General features: G+C 35.7%; 2 protein-coding genes across 3 annotated transcripts; both read right to left on the bottom strand.

The window, feature by feature from the left end:
• Window positions 1-869: 869 nt before the first annotated feature.
• LOC133984907 (phospholipase A2 inhibitor and Ly6/PLAUR domain-containing protein-like) lies at window positions 870-6424 on the bottom strand. 2 transcript variants are annotated; one of them, XM_062424417.1, is made up of 7 exons: window positions 6171-6424; window positions 5541-5568; window positions 5229-5291; window positions 2723-2818; window positions 2447-2611; window positions 2216-2335; window positions 870-2084 (listed from the first exon to the last, which is right to left on the bottom strand). In XM_062424417.1, exons 3-7 carry the CDS (start codon window positions 5278-5280, stop codon window positions 1936-1938), a joined length of 582 nt encoding a protein of 193 aa, XP_062280401.1. In that variant the 5' UTR covers window positions 5281-5291; window positions 5541-5568; window positions 6171-6424; the 3' UTR covers window positions 870-1935. The 2 variants fall into 2 exon arrangements, with proteins under 2 accessions (XP_062280401.1, XP_062280400.1); XM_062424416.1 differs by having other exon boundaries at window positions 5541-6424.
• Window positions 6425-11013: 4589 nt separating this feature from the next.
• On the bottom strand, window positions 11014-14695 carry LOC133985001 (phospholipase A2 inhibitor and Ly6/PLAUR domain-containing protein-like). Its single transcript, XM_062424537.1, has 5 exons — window positions 14600-14695; window positions 12056-12151; window positions 11780-11944; window positions 11549-11668; window positions 11014-11417 (listed from the first exon to the last, which is right to left on the bottom strand). Exons 1-5 carry the CDS (start codon window positions 14649-14651, stop codon window positions 11269-11271), a joined length of 582 nt encoding a protein of 193 aa, XP_062280521.1. The 5' UTR covers window positions 14652-14695; the 3' UTR covers window positions 11014-11268.
• Between the last annotated feature and the right edge of the window lie 4324 nt (window positions 14696-19019).

Below are 19019 nucleotides of genomic sequence, written 5' to 3'. Positions count from 1 at the left end.
TTAATATTTTACAGTTCCATAGTTATAGTTATGACTAAAAGCACTTAAAATAAGTTGATGGTCTTAGTTAAATAATAATAAAAATGAACACAGACTTGAAAAACAGGTCATGGTCATTTTTAATATTAAAACAAAACTCCAATCTTTCCTCAAACATAAGTTTGTCTTTATTAGCCACAGAAAAGTCTCATGTACCATCATTTTACATAGATTGTGTATGTACGCCAGGACAGACAGCAGATGGCGCCATTTTAACTGTTTCAAGTACTTCCAAACAGTGAACCATTTTCAACATAACTGCGTCACATTGATTCAGGGCTTCAGAGAGCTTTGTTTACTCTACAAATACAGACTGAAATGTTTATCTAGCCGGACAGAAACATTGCTTTTCAGCCTGGTATCAACCTACTCTTTAAGTACTTCTCTTGTAGAATTCCAGTCATAATACTTTGCAAAGTTGCACAAATATACGGTAAAAATACACCAAAAATACAAGAAAGAATACAGTCAAGATATTATGTATGTGGACAGTTGAACATTTGTAATTTGTCTGTCAATATGAGGGGTAAAAAGGTGACCATGCAAATGAATACAATTATAATGGGGCTAAAGAGAAAGCAGATATCAAAAGGTAATTGGTTGCCAAAATCAATAGTTTGGTACATTCTAGAAAAAAGCAGGTGTGCACAGGAACATTGGAAACCAGCTGGTACACTGAGGAGCATAAGTCTTGTGGATGGCATGAATTCATTTGCATGGTGAAGAAAAAGTCCTTTATGACTGCACAGTGAGTCAAGAATGCTCTGCAGGATGCAGGCGGACATGTTTCTTTCACCACATACACCACAAGATTCAAAGACACTGGCATTTATTGATGATTTCACTGCTGACAGAACAAACAGAATGAATGCAGAAGTATACAGGAGCATGCTGTGTGCTCACATTCAGCCAATGCATCAAAACTCATTGGAGCACTTTTCATCATTCAGCAGGATACATATAGTTAACTTGTTTCATGATGAAGGATCAGCTTCATCATGGTGAGTAAATCTGCAGATTGCAGGAAACACTTAATATTGAACCTATATTTAAAAAGAGGAAGTTACTTGACACACTTGAATACAAAGAAGACTGTTTACTTCTATAAACAGCTGCAATAATCAACAAATCATCAACTTCTCATTTTTTTCCTCGTGAATTTTCATTTATTATTTATTTTCATTTATTATCATTTATTTTATAATTGTTAAATATATCACTATTATTTCTTTTGAAAATTTTTTTTGGGAAAATTACAAAATCTATTCGAACGTAAAATATGTTGCTTCATGATTCTTAATATAACTATATATATATATATATATATATTATTTTTTTTTTAATTTTACAAAAACAATAAGTACAATAAAGGATGACAGAGTTACATGTAGAAGAGACTACATCAAAAGAGTTCAGCTTAAAGAGAAGATACTGCAGTAAAGGAGAAGTGAGCTGTTGCACTTGCGAAGAGACACCCAGAACCACTCCTAGTTAAATTGTGTGTAACTCAGCAACCAAGCTCAGTAAACACATCCGACCTATTTATTAAGTTGGAGGAGTAATGAGGAGACAATTAGAGCTGCTGTTCGAAATTTGACTAAATCAATTTAAACAATCTCAACTGTATCAACTGAACAGATTCGTGTCCTCTGCGTATTTAAATTAATGGATTTAGAGGCATTACAGTTGATGCATTCAAAATCCTAAAGGAGCATGTCAGATTAATCAAAACATTTAAATGTCAATGATTCAGTCTGTGTAAAACGTCTAAATCAACATAAATAAAATATTTTAAGCACTCTGTGTGTGTGACTATTCTGTTAGTTTATCTTTGTTATAATAGAAGATACGGGTAATGAGTCCAAACAGCAAAGTGATCATATTCAGTTTGACAGATCAAGCTGAGTTACAGAAGCTGCTTCCACAACATGTTGGTGCACGAAGGAATTCAACATATGGAAAAGGGAGCTCCAAGTGAGAAAGTATTTCACAGAGGTTGGCAGAGACACATCCAAAGGTATGAAATGTGCCTCTGATATCTTCTGCTGTGGATGAAAAACAACATTGTTAGACTAAACATTTTGAAAAGTTTTAAAAGGAATTAATCAGCAGGGAATGGCTACTGTGAAGGAAGCAACAATGTGTTTTGAATCATAAAATGATCATGAGGGCTCACCAGTTCCACTAAAGCAGCGGTCCTGCACTCCTTCACACTGTACTGTCTGGTTACACTCAGCACAAGATGGATCATCGGAGGTGAAACATTTCAGGTTGTTTTTCTTCTGAACACCAGGGTCTGAAACAGAACAGGGGACATGACAGAAACTGTACAAGACACAAAGTGACTTAGTGTTCTTCACTGTGACCAACATTGGACTTAAATAGGGAAACTGTTCTCTTTACTTACAAGGTATGTCTTCACTGTTGCAGCCATCTGTGTTACACACATGAACAGATACAGTCATAGTTTCAAAACCAACATTGTATGAATATGTGTGCTTTCCTTCACTGAAAAGAGAGGATGGCAAACACAACCTGTTGGTGATCTGTTGGAGATTTTGATTCACATATCCTGTAAAGTGAAACACAGACCAAACACTGTAACACAGAAATCCCATTTATAATGAATTAGTGATTGACAATAAGAAACAATTAGATTTATTTTTATGCTGTTTACAGATACCTTGTGCAGCAACACTTGCACACAGATCCGTAGAGTCACATGGACGTAACTCCCATCTTTCATCTCCTTCACTCTGCCAACACTGAAGAGGTTCAGCTGCAATTTATAAAAAAAATCAGGGTGGATTAAACAATCAGCATGAATTCAGTTTTATAAACGGGTCAATGACGTGACACTACGTTTTTGTGTCCATGTGGTTTAGTAAAATTTAAAGGGGTTAAAATGTGAAAATAAACGTATGAATAACTTGCACACATTCTTTTCTTGTGGACCCAATGTAATTGTTGTTGGTAATATGTAACGGTATGATTGTATTCTACAAAGTTATATATATATATATATTTCAGTTATATTTCTCATTTTGTATTAATTTAAACAGTTTTATTGTGAAATCACAACCTTTATTTTGTAAGGTTGGTGGCGCTGTTCTAGCTTGAGAGAAAAAAGGAAAAAGCATCGGTGAAGATGCAGGCACATTAAGTTATATCCTATAAGAGGGTAAAAGAGACATTTAAGAAGTGTTAAAAGAAGAAGAATTGGAAGATTTTCTCTTGAATCAGCACGCAGCCAACGAGGTAATTTATGTTTATTTTGTGTACTTTTAGAAGTATTTTGCACATATTGTATATGTTTTATTTTGCTAACTGTGTTTTTATTCGTGTAGTTTTCACGGTGGATTCGAAGATTAAGAATAAACACGTGTCAAGAAAGCTACTTGTGTTGCCTGTGCTTCATGGAGAAACACCCAATATAAAATGTCTGCTTTTAATCCATTTTGAGAGAATATATTAGAGGATTATGGCAAAAATGTCTAAGTGGTGTAACTATAAAAACTTGAACCAAATAATTAAACTAGCTTAAAAACCCTTCAAATTCTCAATAAAACACCATACCAACTAGTTTGGCATAATATTACATTATAACTCTTTCATATTAAATAAAGGCAATGGAATACAAATGTTCCAAATATTAAACTTAATTTGGGGAATCATGTCATGTCATGTCAAGTAAACCCCATGAAGTGTCTTGTAGTGTAACCACCATTTAAAGTGCCATTTTGTTAATGTTGTAAAGAAAGACATGTAACAGGAAGTAGTTTAACAGAGAAACACCCCTTACTCATAAATTGACATTTTTTGGACTTTTGGACAGGTATGCTCGGTTTACATGTCAAATGGAATGATCATAGAAAAACATTGATAATTCATAAGAATTCATTAAAATGAATATTTACTTTAAGAATGACATTTCAAATATTGAGACCAAAGCCATGTGCTTACACAGGTGTCAAATTAGATTTTAAAATGAAATGTTCAAAATGGTATAACTGCTTACATCATTTGAGTCCTAATAAAAGCATTTCTGTTAGAGGCCAACAGTATCGGATCTGAGCAGCACCATCTTGAAAATTTCAGGTGCATGCCAGGAAAAATAAAAACACGGATTCTACTTATTCGGGCATCAGGAGGGGCATGAGGCGCCCTCCTGAACCTGTGAACCAATCAACCTGTCAATCACGACGTAGCCACGCCCTAATGCATACCCTGCTTTATCGTCAAATATAAAATCAGGGAGGCCAAAATGTCCCAAATGTACATCATACTGCATTGAAGAAGGCTTTAAACTAGCGATTGAGACCGTAAACACATTTTGAAAACGTTTACTGAGGTTAGAAATCAAGCGAGAAGTTGGTGAATTCTCCATTGACTTGTATAGAGACGGAAGTCCTTTTGACAGAAAAACGGTCGCCCCCTGGTGGCCTTTTGATAGAATGCAGTTTTAAGTTACTTCTGCGTTGGCCTCATTTCAGAGGACCGGAACTCCCCGCCTGACAAATATACAATATTAGGAATTTGTCATCAAATTAAATGACTGCAGCCTTTAGGTGAACAGTTTTGTATCAAAGTAATGTCTGCATAATCTCCCTTTCTAACAACTTAAAAACAGCTGCAACATTGTGTTATTTTCTAAACATATTTACTGTTGCAAAATAGTCTTTTCAGTGTGGTTAGATCAGTTTATATATGTATGTGATTGCTATGCAGATTATATACACTGCTCAAAAAAATTGGTGAACACTTAATCATCACAGTAAAACACAAAGTCAGTTAAACTTCAAAGATATCATTCTGTCCATTTAGGAAGCACAATTGATGGGGCATATAATTATTTGAGCAGTGTATATAATATAATAAACAAAAAATTTATACTGATGATGATGATGATCAACCTGAACTTCGGTGCAGGTTTCTTTCTAAACACATTTACTGTTGCAAATTAGTCTTGTTTGTGTTGTTAGATCAATTTGTACATTTCTGTGGCTGCTATACAGATTATAAAAATAAAAGAGAGAGAGAAAGAAAATGAATGACGATGATGAATCTGAACTTGAACAAAAGTCAGCAGCTGGCAGACAAACAGCAGAGGTAAAAAGAGAGGAGAATGATGAACTACCTTACACGACAGGTACCTGCAGGAATTCTGTTTTAAGAGTGAGTGAGGTTACCTGTGCTGGAGAGAGTCCAGATGAGAGTGAGAGACAGGATCAGCTTCATCATGATGAGGAAATCTGAAGATTACAGGAAACACTTTATACAGTGAACTTGTGTTTAAAAAGAGGAAGTTACTGAACACACTTCAATATCAAGGGTATGTATTTACTTAGCAAAAAAACATTTCTCTTATTGTACAGCTGCAATATACAGTGAAAGTATACTGTACCAAAAAAAACACTCAACAAGACAATTGGTCATCAAAATGAAAATCTGCCTTGAATGTCTCATTAATAAAATTGCAAAAATATTTTAATAAAACTCACCCAGTCAAATTTCAACACTCCCACTTCACTGTCAACAGATAAAGGAACACTTACAAAAATATGTTGCACTTGTTGCTACATGTCTCAAAGATAATCCTTACTCTACACCAAAAATTGGCTCAGAAGAAATGTCTGTTCATTTTCTTCGCTTTCATACCCACTTATACCTCAACAAGTCACGTGCCAACCTCACTGTTTTTTCAAAGCCCAAAGGCACAGTTTCACTTGGCTACATGATACCAAGAACATAGTGTTTCTGGTCACTTACACAACTTGCTGAGAAAAACATGTTGCTAAAAAAGTAGTTTTACTCAAAAGTATATCTCAAAATTACATGTCTACAGGTAAAACATTTACCAGTTTTTTAATCTTAAAAGAGATCATTACATTATCAATTTATTTTACAATACATGGACATGACCTTGATCATTTTTGCTGTCCTCCATATTGCCTATTGTTTTTGGTTACTGAAGAGAGGTGTGTAGAGAGTGTTTGCTTGAGAAAGAGAGAGAGAGCGAGTGTTTTAACACCAGCAACTGGAGCAGAGATAAACTGGTATGAAGTCAACAGATGTGAACGTAGCAGTGAAATCTATGTTCAGTTTAGTGAATAAAAGCCGAGTCAACTTACTGTGTCTTTTTGCCAACTGCTGATTAAAGTGAATGGGTTAGCGTTGAAGTTAGTGACAATAAGTTGGCTACCCTGGCCAGGCTCACTTAAGGTGGACCAACCTTTAAGGTGGACTATCTATTCTCATTGTAGTAACAATCTCAGCTGCTGAGTCCCTCCTGAGTTTTGAAATTTTGATTTTGTTTTCAATTTCTTCTTTAAAATAAACAGAAATTGACTGGTGCGTATATGACTATTTAACACATAAAATTCCTTATTTGTATGCATCACACTCGTCCCAAAATATAAAAATGGCTCCTGACATTTCTAAAAACCCAAAATGCTCCTAAGGGCATTAGGAACCCTAACCCCTAACCTTAACCCTAACCCTAACCCTAACCCTAACCCTGTCATATAGGAAAATATGGTATGAGAACTGTGGCATAAAATGATCTTAAGATGACAACAATATCATTTATCACAATATATCATCTGACAAAAACAATTATCGCGTGTGTTAGTGGCCTCAGGGTGTTACACAGGCTGGGAACCTGCACACACTTGTCGTAGGGCTGTGGTTTACAATCTGCATCTACAACATGAGAACAAGTACACATTCAGACATCAATCCAACCAAAGACATACACACAAACACACACACACACACACACACACACAAAAACACACACACACACACACACACACACAAATACAAACACGTGTGTGTGTGTGGCATTTATTTAAATATCAATGATTCAGTCTGTGTAAAATGTCTAAACCAACATTAATAAAATATTTTAAGCACTCCATGTGGGTGACTACATGTGCTATTCTGTTAGTTTATCTTTGTTCTAATAGAAGATACGGGTAATGAGTCCAAACAGCAAAGTGATCATATTCAGTTTGACAGATCAAGCTGAGTTACAGAAGCTGCTTCCACAACATGTTGGTGCACGAAGGAATTCAACATATGGAAAAGGGAGCTCCAAGTGAGAAAGAATTTCACAGAGGTTGGCAGAGACACATCCAAAGGTATGAAATGTGCCTCTGATATCTTCTGCTGTGGATGAAAAACAACATTGTTAGACTAAACATTTTGAAAAGTTTTAAAAGGAATTAATCAGCAGGGAATGGCTACTGTGAAGAAAGCAACAATGTGTTTTAAGGCACACACACTTGTCGTAGGGCTGTGGTTTACAATCTGCATCTACAACATGAGAACAAGTACACATTCAGACATCAATCCAACCAAAGACATACACACAAACACACACATATATATATATATATATATATATGTGTGTGTGTGTGTGTGTGTGTGTGTGTGTGTGTGTGTGTGTGCATAGCTGACCTAACAGCAGGTAGGTTTTCACTAAAAGAAAACCATTGATTTACTTTCTGAGGTGTTGAAATGAATAGTGACACACAGTCAGTGTCTCTTTTCATCTTTCCTCTCCATAAATAAATACATACATAATCTATATGCTTGATATGTTTAAAAATGTGGTGGTGTGATGTGAGAAGTAAAGCAAACTACAACTGGAGGTAAGGTGATTGTTGGGTTCTGTTAAAGTTAGGCTTAGGGTACATTTCCAGGAAATGAAAGTAGATCAACTCAGTATGTGTGTGTGTGTGTGTGTCTGTGTGTGTGTGTGTGTGTGTGTGTGTGTGTGTGTGTGTGTGTGTGTGTGTGTGTGTGTGTGTGTGTGTGAGGTTGCACTAAAAACACAGCAGAGCACTCCTACCACACTCAGTATGTTACTCTCATACAGGCAGGAGACTGTGAGATGGTTTCAAATGAATGAATTTGTTAATTAATGCAGCTAACACTTCAGCTGTGGACCATTTATCTTATCTGCCAGTTCAGTTACAAATTCTACTTCAGTAGAATAAGGACAATATTGAATGGTTTGGCACACAGTGTACTGGACCATGAGAATAGTGCCTGCTTTTACATTAATTCAATGGAAATCAGTTTTGAATCAAATAATTGGTTCCGAATCAAATAGGCATGAAGTATCGTTATAGTACTCAATCAGGAGATCAGCATATCATGCATAAGCATTTTATATGTAGTACAATCATGTTACGCTGCCTTTTGCCTCAACACACTTAAGGGCAAACTCATTTAAACTTTTTTTTCCTCCTGTGGGTACTAATACAACTTTCCTTGAACATTCCTGCACACACATTTCTGTTATTCAGATAAACATTGCCTAGACTTCTCATTCATCTTTTGCACTAACATTCCCATCCTTTGATGCTTATCTATGGCCATTAGGTAGCAACAATCCCATCTCCCTTTCTGTCTTCGACATGTAAGAAATTATGTAAACAATGCATGCATAAGCGTAAACAACAAGTTGGGTATCCAAATTTGCATTCCAACATTTTAATAGTAGCTTGCTATACTGATTTCCCAAACTTCATTAGCCTGCCTTTTAACACTATGGGCCCCATTTTAATTATCTATAGTAATGCGCATGGTACAAGTGCCTTTGGGGCACGTCCAAATCCACTTTCGCTATTTTAATGGTGGAAAAATGGTCAATGCACCATGCCGCATGGTCTAAAAGGGTTGGACTTAAGTCCCCTCATTAATCATAGGTGTGTTTTGGGCGTAACACGCGGTAAACCAATCAGAGTGTCATCTCCCATTCCCGTTTTTTTAAATGAATACATAAAATGCATAACAAGACAGAAGATATAATAAACTGATAGTGCTACAACTACTACTAACATTTATCATTATATTTTAGAATGAAAGGGTGCTAAATCTCACAAGATAAGTGATTGTGAGGTTGACTTCTGAAATGACCCTGCAAGGTACTGTAGAAGGCAAAAGTTTTACATTTCTGATTGACTTTTTGTGTGAACTGTTTCTGCTATTTAGCAGCCTGTATTTATAAATCCTAAAAAATGAGTGGTGGGTACATTCATGCTCTAAGCACAACAATCAGCACATTAAAAGACTTGTACGCCATGCCACTCTCAGTAATCACAGAAGATGTGGATAAAGGAAAGAAAAGGTTAATGCCACCAGAATGTCAGGCTTCTCGGGTCAATATGTGCAATAAGGATGTGGTATGTCACTGTACATGTACCAATGGGACCTGCAACCATCTGGGCACAGGTCAGATAATGTATAACTGCTGAACACACACACACACACACACACACAGAAACAAAAGGTGCTGTACATGAAGCAAGAGGATTTACACTGCGCCACACATCCTAAATGATCATTTATTTTACTAGTTTGAAAATTAAAGCAATCACATTCACATAAATCTACAAACTGATCTAAGAACACAAAAAACTAATGTGCAACAGTAAATATGTTTAGAAAGAAACACAATGCTGCACGTATTTTTTCATCAACTTAATTAAGAAACATATATCATGGAGTTATCAAGTTACAGAAAGTTCAATGTCAACATATTGAATTAGTTTTTTCTACAATATTCACTCATGCCAACTACAAGATGATTATTATTTTACAGTTCCATAGTTATAGTTATGACTCAAAGCACTTAAAATAAATTGATGGTCTTAGTTATATAATAAAAAAATCAACACAGAATAAAATGATAATGAGGCTAGAGAAAAAGCAGATATCAAAAGGTAATTGGTTTCCAAAATCAATAGTTTGGTACATACTAGAAAAAAGCAGGTGTGCACAGGAACATTGGAAACCAGCTGGTACACTGAGGAGCATAAGTCTTGTGGATGGCATGAATTAATTTGCATGGTGAAGAAAAAGTCCTTTATGACTGCACAGTGAGTCAAGAATGCTCTGCAGGATGCAGGCGGACATGTTTCTTTCACCACATTCACCACAAGATGCAAAGACTCAGAAACAGGAAGGCAGGTTTTAGCTGGACAGTTCTGCAACAAACTTCTAAGGACTGATGTTGATGAAAAAAACGAAATGAGGAGAAAGAAAGGAACAGCTCATCAGTCTAAGCATACCACCTCATCTGTGAAACATGGTGGTACTTTTGCTACAGCTTGGGCATGTATGGCTGCCACTGAAACTGTTACACTGGCATTTATTGATGATTTCACTGCTGACAGAACAAACAGAATGAATGCAGAAGTATACAGGAGCATGCTGTGTGCTCACATTCAGCCAATGCATCAAAACTCATTGGAGCACTTTTCATCATTCAGCAGGATACATATAGTTAACTTGTTTCATGATGAAGGATCAGCTTCATCATGGTGAGTAAATCTGCAGATTGCAGGAAACACTTAATATTGAACCTATATTTAAAAAGAGGAAGTTACTTGACACACTTGAATACAAAGAAGACTGTTTACTTCTATAAACAGCTGCAATAATCAACAAATCATCAACTTCTCATTTTTTTCCTCGTGAATTTTCATTTATTATTTATTTTCATTTATTATCATTTATTTTATAATTGTTAAATATATCACTATTATTTCTTTTGAAAAAATTTTTTGGGAAAATTACAAAATCTATTCGAACGTAAAATATGTTGCTTCATGATTCTTAATATAACTATATATATATATATATATATATTATTTTTTTTTTAATTTTACAAAAACAATAAGTACAATAAAGGATGACAGAGTTACATGTAGAAGAGACTACATCAAAAGAGTTCAGCTTAAAGAGAAGATACTGCAGTAAAGGAGAAGTGAGCTGTTGCACTTGCGAAGAGACACCCAGAACCACTCCTAGTTAAATTGTGTGTAACTCAGCAACCAAGCTCAGTAAACACATCCGACTTATTTATTAACTTGGAGGAGTAATGAGGAGACAATTAGAGCTGCTGTTCGAAATTTGACTAAATCAATTTAAACAATCTCAAGTGTATCAACTGAACAGATTCGTGTCCTCTGCGTATTTAAATTAATGGATTTAGAGGCATTACAGTTGATGCATTCAAAATCCTAAAGGAGCATGTCAGATTAATCAAAACATTTAAATGTCAATGATTCAGTCTGTGTAAAACGTCTAAATCAACATAAATAAAATATTTTAAGCACTCTGTGTGTGTGACTATTCTGTTAGTTTATCTTTGTTCTAATAGAAGATACGGGTAATGAGTCCAAACAGCAAAGTGATCATATTCAGTTTGACAGATCAAGCTGAGTTACAGAAGCTGCTTCCACAACATGTTGGTGCACGAAGGAATTCAACATATGGAAAAGGGAGCTCCAAGTGAGAAAGTATTTCACAGAGGTTGGCAGAGACACATCCAAAGGTATGAAATGTGCCTCTGATATCTTCTGCTGTGGATGAAAAACAACATTGTTAGACTAAACATTTTGAAAAGTTTTAAAAGGAATTAATCAGCAGGGAATGGCTACTGTGAAGACAGCAATAATGTGTTTTGAATCATAAAATGATCATGAGGGCTCACCAGTTCCACTAAAGCAGCGGTCCTGCACTCCTTCACACTGTACTGTCTGGTTACACTCAGCAGAAGATGGATCATCGGAGGTGAAACATTTCAGGTTGTTTTTCTTCTGAACATCAGGGTCTGAAACAGAACAGGAGACATGACAGAAACTGTACAAGACACAAAGTGACTTAGTGTTCTTCACTGTGACCAACATTAGACTTAAATAGGGAAACTGTTCTCTTTACTTACAAGGTATGTCTTCACTGTTGCAGCCATCTGTGTTACACACATGAACAGATACAGTCATAGTTTCAAAACCAACATTGTATGAATATGTGTGCTTTCCTTCACTGAAAAGAGAGGAATGCAAACACAACCTGTTGGTGATCTGTTGGAGATTTTGATTCACATATCCTGTAAAGTGAAACACAGAACGAACACTGTAACACAGAAATCCCATTTATAATGAATTAGTGATTGACAATAAGAAATAATTAGATTTATTTTTATGCTGTTTACAGATACCTTGTGCAGCAACACTTGCACACAGATCCGTAGAGTCACATGGACGTAACTCCCATCTTTCATCTCCTTCACTCTGCCAACACTGAAGAGGTTCAGCTGCAATTTATAAAAAAAATCAGGGTGGATTAAACAATCAGCATGAATTCAGTTTTATAAACGGGTCAATGACGTGACACTACGTTTTTGTGTCCATGTGGTTTAGTCAAATTTAAAGGGGTTAAAATGTGAAAATAAACGTATGAATAACTTGCACACATTCTTTTCTTGTGGACCCAATGTAATTGTTGTTGGTAATATGTAACGGTATGATTGTATTCTACAAAGTTATATATATATATATATATATATATATATATATATATATATATATATATATATATTTCAGTTATATTTCTCATTTTGTATTAATTTAAACAGTTTTATTGTGAAATCACAACCTTTATTTTGTAAGGTTGGTGGCGCTGTTCTAGCTTGAGAGAAAAAAGGAAAAAGCATCGGTGAAGATGCAGGCACATTAAGTTATATCCTATAAGAGGGTAAAAGAGACATTTAAGAAGTGTTAAAAGAAGAAGAATTGGAAGATTTTCTCTTGAATCAGCACGCAGCCAACGAGGTAATTTATGTTTATTTTGTGTACTTTTAGAAGTATTTTGCACATATTGTATATGTTTTATTTTGCTAACTGTGTTTTTATTCGTGTAGTTTTCACGGTGGATTCGAAGATTAAGAATAAACACGTGTCAAGAAAGCTACTTGTGTTGCCTGTGCTTCATGGAGAAACACCCAATATAAAATGTCTGCTTTTAATCCATTTTGAGAGAATATATTAGAGGATTATGGCAAAAATGTCTAAGTGGTGTAACTATAAAAACTTGAACCAAATAATTAAACTAGCTTAAAAACCCTTCAAATTCTCAATAAAACACCATACCAACTAGTTTGGCATAATATTACATTATAATTTTTTCATATTAAATAAAGGCAATGGAATACAAATGTTCCAAATATTAAACTTAATTTGGGGAATCATGTCATGTCATGTCAAGTAAACCCCATGAAGTGTCTTGTAGTGTAACCACCATTTAAAGTGCCATTTTGTTAATGTTGTAAAGAAAGACATGTAACAGGAAGTAGTTTAACAGAAAAACACCCCTTACTCATAAATTGACATTTTTTGGACTTTTGGACAGGTATGCTCGGTTTACATGTCAAATGGAATGATCATAGAAAAACATTGATAATTCATAAGAATTCATTAAAATGAATATTTACTTTAAGAATGACATTTCAAATATTGAGACCAAAGCCATGTGCTTACACAGGTGTCAAATTAGATTTTAAAATGAAATGTTCAAAATGGTATAACTGCTTACATCATTTGAGTCCTAATAAAAGCATTTCTGTTAGAGGCCAACAGTATCGGATCTGAGCAGCACCATCTTGAAAATTTCAGGTGCATGCCAGGAAAAATAAAAACACGGATTCTACTTATTCGGGCATCAGGAGGGGCATGAGGCGCCCTCCTGAACCTGTGAACCAATCAACCTGTCAATCACGACGTAGCCACGCCCTAATGCATACCCTGCTTTATCGTCAAATATAAAATCAGGGAGGCCAAAATGTCCCAAATGTACATCATACTGCATTGAAGAAGGCTTTAAACTAGCGATTGAGACCGTAAACACATTTTGAAAACGTTTACTGAGGTTAGAAATCAAGTGAGAAGTTGGTGAATTCTCCATTGACTTGTATAGAGACGGAAGTCCTTTTGACAGAAAAACGGTCGCCCCCTGGTGGCCTTTTGATAGAATGCAGTTTTAAGTTACTTCTGCGTTGGCCTCATTTCAGAGGACCGGAACTCCCCGCCTGACAAATATACAATATTAGGAATTTGTCATCAAATTAAATGACTGCAGCCTTTAGGTGAACAGTTTTGTATCAAAGTAATGTCTGCATAATCTCCCTTTCTAACAACTTAAAAACAGCTGCAACATTGTGTTATTTTCTAAACATATTTACTGTTGCAAAATAGTCTTTTCAGTGTGGTTAGATCAGTTTATATATGTATGTGATTGCTATGCAGATTATATACACTGCTCAAAAAAATTGGTGAACACTTAATCATCACAGTAAAACACAAAGTCAGTTAAACTTCAAAGATATCATTCTGTCCATTTAGGAAGCACAATTGATGGGGCATATAATTATTTGAGCAGTGTATATTATATAATAAACAAAAAATTTATACTGATGATGATGATGATCAACCTGAACTTCGGTGCAGGTTTCTTTCTAAACACATTTACTGTTGCAAATTAGTCTTGTTTGTGTTGTTAGATCAATTTGTACATTTCTGTGGCTGCTATACAGATTATAAAAATAAAAGAGAGAGAGAAAGAAAATGAATGACGATGATGAATCTGAACTTGAACAAAAGTCAGCAGCTGGCAGACTAACAGCAGAGGTAAAAAGTGAGGAGAATGATGAACTAGCTGACATGACAGGTACCTGTAGAACCGCTGTTTTAAGAGTGAGTGAGGTTACCTGTGCTGGAGAGAGTCCAGATGAGAGTGAGAGACAGGATCAGCTTCATCATGATGAGGAAATCTGAAGATTACAGGAAACACTTTATACAGTGAACTTGTGTTTAAAAAGAGGAAGTTACTGAACACACTTCAATATCAACGGTATGTATTTACTTAGCAAAAAAACATTTCTCTTATTGTACAGCTGCAATATATAGTGAAAGTATACTGTACCAAAAAAAACACTCAACAAGACAATTGGTCATCAAAATGAAAATCTGCCTCGAATGTCTCATTAATAAAATTGCAAAAATATTTTAATAAAACTCACCCAGTCAAATTTTAAACACTCCCACTTCACTGTCAACAGATAAAGGAACACTTACAAAAATATGTTGCACTTGTTGCTACATGTCTCAAAGATAATCCTTACTCTACACCAAAAATTGGCTCAGAAGAAATGTCTGTTCATTTTCTTCGCTTTCATACCCACTTATACCTCAACAAGTCACATGCCAACCTCACTGTTTTTTCAAAGCCCAAAGGCACAGTTTCACTTGGCTACATGATACCAAGAACATAGTGTTTCTGGTCACTTACACAACTTGCTGAGAAAAACATGTTGCTAAAAAAGTAGTTTTACTCAAAAGTATATCTCAAAATTACATGTCTACAGGTAAAACATTTACCAGTTTTTTAATCTTAAAAGAGATAATTACATTATCAATTTATTTTACAATACATGGACATGACCTTGATCATTTTTGCTGTCCTCCATATTGCCTATTGTTTTTGGTTACTGAAGAGAGGTGTGTAGAGAGTGTTTGCTTGAGAAAGAGAGAGAGAGCGAGTGTTTTAACACCAGCAACTGGAGCAGAGATAAACTGTTATGAAGTCAACAGATGTGAACGTAGCAGTGAAATCTATGTTCAGTTTAGTGAATAAAAGCCGAGTCAACTTACTGTGTCTTTTTGCCAACTGCTGATTAAAGTGAATGGGTTAGCGTTGAAGTTAGTGACAATAAGTTGGGTACCCTGGCCAGGCTCACTTAAGGTGGACCAACCTTTAAGGTGGACTATCTATTCTCATTGTAGTAACAATCTCAGCTGCTGAGTCCCTCCTGAGTTTTGAAATTTTGATTTTGTTTTCAATTTCTTCTTTAAAATAAACAGAAATTGACTGGTGCGTATATGACTATTTAACACATAAAATTCCTTATTTGTATGCATCACACTCGTCCCAAAATATAAAAATGGCTCCTGACATTTCTAAAAACCCAAAATGCTCCTAAGGGCATTAGGAACCCTAACCCCTAACCTTAACCCTAACCCTAACCCTAACCCTAACCCTGTCATATAGGAAAATATGGTATGAGAACTGTGGCATAAAATGATCTTAAGATGACAACAATATCATTTATCACAATATATCATCTGACAAAAACAGTTATCGCGTGTGTTAGTGGCCTCAGGGTGTTACACAGGCTGGGAACCTGCACACACTTGTCGTAGGGCTGTGGTTTACAATCTGCATCTACAACATGAGAACAAGTACACATTCAGACATCAATCCAACCAAAGACATACACACAAACACACACACACACACACACACACACAAAAACACACACACACACACACACACACAAATACAAACACGTGTGTGTGTGTGGCATTTATTTAAATATCAATGATTCAGTCTGTGTAAAATGTCTAAACCAACATTAATAAAATATTTTAAGCACTCCATGTGGGTGACTACATGTGCTATTCTGTTAGTTTATCTTTGTTCTAATAGAAGATACGGGTAATGAGTCCAAACAGCAAAGTGATCATATTCAGTTTGACAGATCAAGCTGAGTTACAGAAGCTGCTTCCACAACATGTTGGTGCACGAAGGAATTCAACATATGGAAAAGGGAGCTCCAAGTGAGAAAGAATTTCACAGAGGTTGGCAGAGACACATCCAAAGGTATGAAATGTGCCTCTGATATCTTCTGCTGTGGATGAAAAACAACATTGTTAGACTAAACATTTTGAAAAGTTTTAAAAGGAATTAATCAGCAGGGAATGGCTACTGTGAAGACAGCAATAATGTGTTTTAAGGCACACACACTTGTCGTAGGGCTGTGGTTTACAATCTGCATCTACAACATGAGAACAAGTACACATTCAGACATCAATCCAACCAAAGACATACACACAAACACACACACATATATATATATATATATATATGTGTGTGTGTGTGTGTGTGTGTGTGTGTGTGTGTGTGTGTGTGCATAGCTGACCTAACAGCAGGTAGGTTTTCACTAAAAGAAAACCATTGATTTACTTTCTGAGGTGTTGAAATGAATAGTGACACACAGTCAGTGTCTCTTTTCATCTTTCCTCTCCATAAATAAATACATACATAATCTATATGCTTGATATGTTTAAAAATGTGGTGGTGTGATGTGAGAAGTAAAGCAAACTACAACTGGAGGTAAGGTGATTGTTGGGTTCTGTTAAAGTTAGGCTTAGGGTACATTTCCAGGAAATGAAAGTAGATCAACTCAGTATGTGTGTGTGTGTGTGTGTGTCTGTGTGTGTGTGTGTGTGTGTGTGTGTGTGTGTGTGTGTGTGTGTGTGTGTGTGTGTGTGTGTGTGTGTGTGTGTGTGTGTGAGGTTACACTAAAAACACAGCAGAGCACTCCTACCACACTCAGTATGTTACTCTCATACAGGCAGGAGACTGTAAGATTATTTCAAATGAATGAATTTGTTAATTAATGCAGCTAACACTTCAGCTGTGGACCATTTATCTTATCTGCCAGTTCAGTTACAAATTCTACTTCAGTAGAATAAGGACAATATTGAATGGTTTGGCACACAGTGTACTGGACCATGAGAATAGTGCCTGCTTTTACATTAATTCAATGGAAATCAGTTTTGAATCAAATAATTGGTTCCGAATCAAATAGGCATGAAGTATCGTTATAGTACTCAATCAGGAGATCAGCATATCATGCATAAGCATTTTATATGTAGTACAATCATGTTACGCTGCCTTTTGCCTCAACACACTTAAGGGCAAACTCATTTAAACTTTTTTTTCCTCCTGTGGGTACTAATACAACTTTCCTTGAACATTCCTGCACACACATCTCTGTTATTCAGATAAACATTGCCTAGACTTCTCATTCATCTTTTGCACTAACATTCCCATCCTTTGATGCTTATCTATGGCCATTAGGTGGCAACAATCCCATCTCCCTTTCTGTCTTCGACATGTAAGAAATTATGTAAACAATGCATGCATAAGCGTAAACAACAAGTTGGGTATCCAAATTTGCATTCCAACATTTTAATAGTAGCTTGCTATACTGATTTCCCAAACTTCATTAGCCTGCCTTTTAACACTATGGGCCCCATTTTAATTATCTATAGTAATGCGCATGGTACAAGTGCCTTTGGGGCACGTCCAAATCCACTTTCGCTATTTTAATGGTGGAAAAATGGTCAATGCACCATGCCGCATGGTCTAAAAGGGTTGGACTTAAGTCCCCCTCATTAATCATAGGTGTGTTTTGGGCATAACACGCGGTAAACCAATCAGAGTGTCATCTCCCCTTCCCGTTTTTTAAAATTAATACATAAAATGCATAACAAGACAGAAGATATAATAAACTGATAGTGCTACAACTACTACTAACATTTATCATTATATTTTAGAATGAAAGGGTGCTAAATCTCACAAGATAAGTGATTGTGAGGTTGACTTCTGAAATGACCCTGCAAGGTACTGTAGAAGGCAAAAGTTTTACATTTCTGATTGACTTTTTGTGTGAACTGTTTCTGCTATTTAGCAGCCTGTATTTCTAAATCCTAAAAAATGAGTGGTGGGTACATTCATGCTCTAAGCACAACAATCAGCACATTAAAAGACTTGTACGCCATGCCACTCTCAGTAATCACAGAAGATGTGGATAAAGGAAAGAAAAGGTTAATGCCACCAGAATGTCAGGCTTCTCGGGTCAATATGTGCAATAAGGATGTGGTATGTCACTGTACATGTACCAATGGGACCTGCAACCATCTGGGCACAGGTCAGATAATGTATAACTGCTGAACACACACACACACACACACACACAGAAACAAAAGGTGCTGTACATGAAGCAAGAGGATTTACACTGCGCCACACATCCTAAATGATCATTTATTTTACTAGTTTGAAAATTAAAGCAATCACATTCACATAAATCTACAAACTGATCTAAGAACACAAAAAACTAATGTGCAACAGTAAATATGTTTAGAAAGAAACACAATGCTGCACGTATTTTTTCATCAACTTAATTAAGAAACATCTATCATGGAGTTATCAAGTTACAGAAAGTTCAATGTCAACATATTGAATTAGTTTTTTCTACAATATTCACTCATGCCAACTACAAG

The sequence above is a fragment of the Scomber scombrus genome, chromosome 8 (genome assembly GCF_963691925.1).
Source record: "Scomber scombrus chromosome 8, fScoSco1.1, whole genome shotgun sequence".
Taxonomy (NCBI): domain Eukaryota; kingdom Metazoa; phylum Chordata; class Actinopteri; order Scombriformes; family Scombridae; genus Scomber; species Scomber scombrus.
Note: the sequence above shows the minus strand (reverse complement) of the source record. Positions and strands in the feature narration are given on the sequence as shown.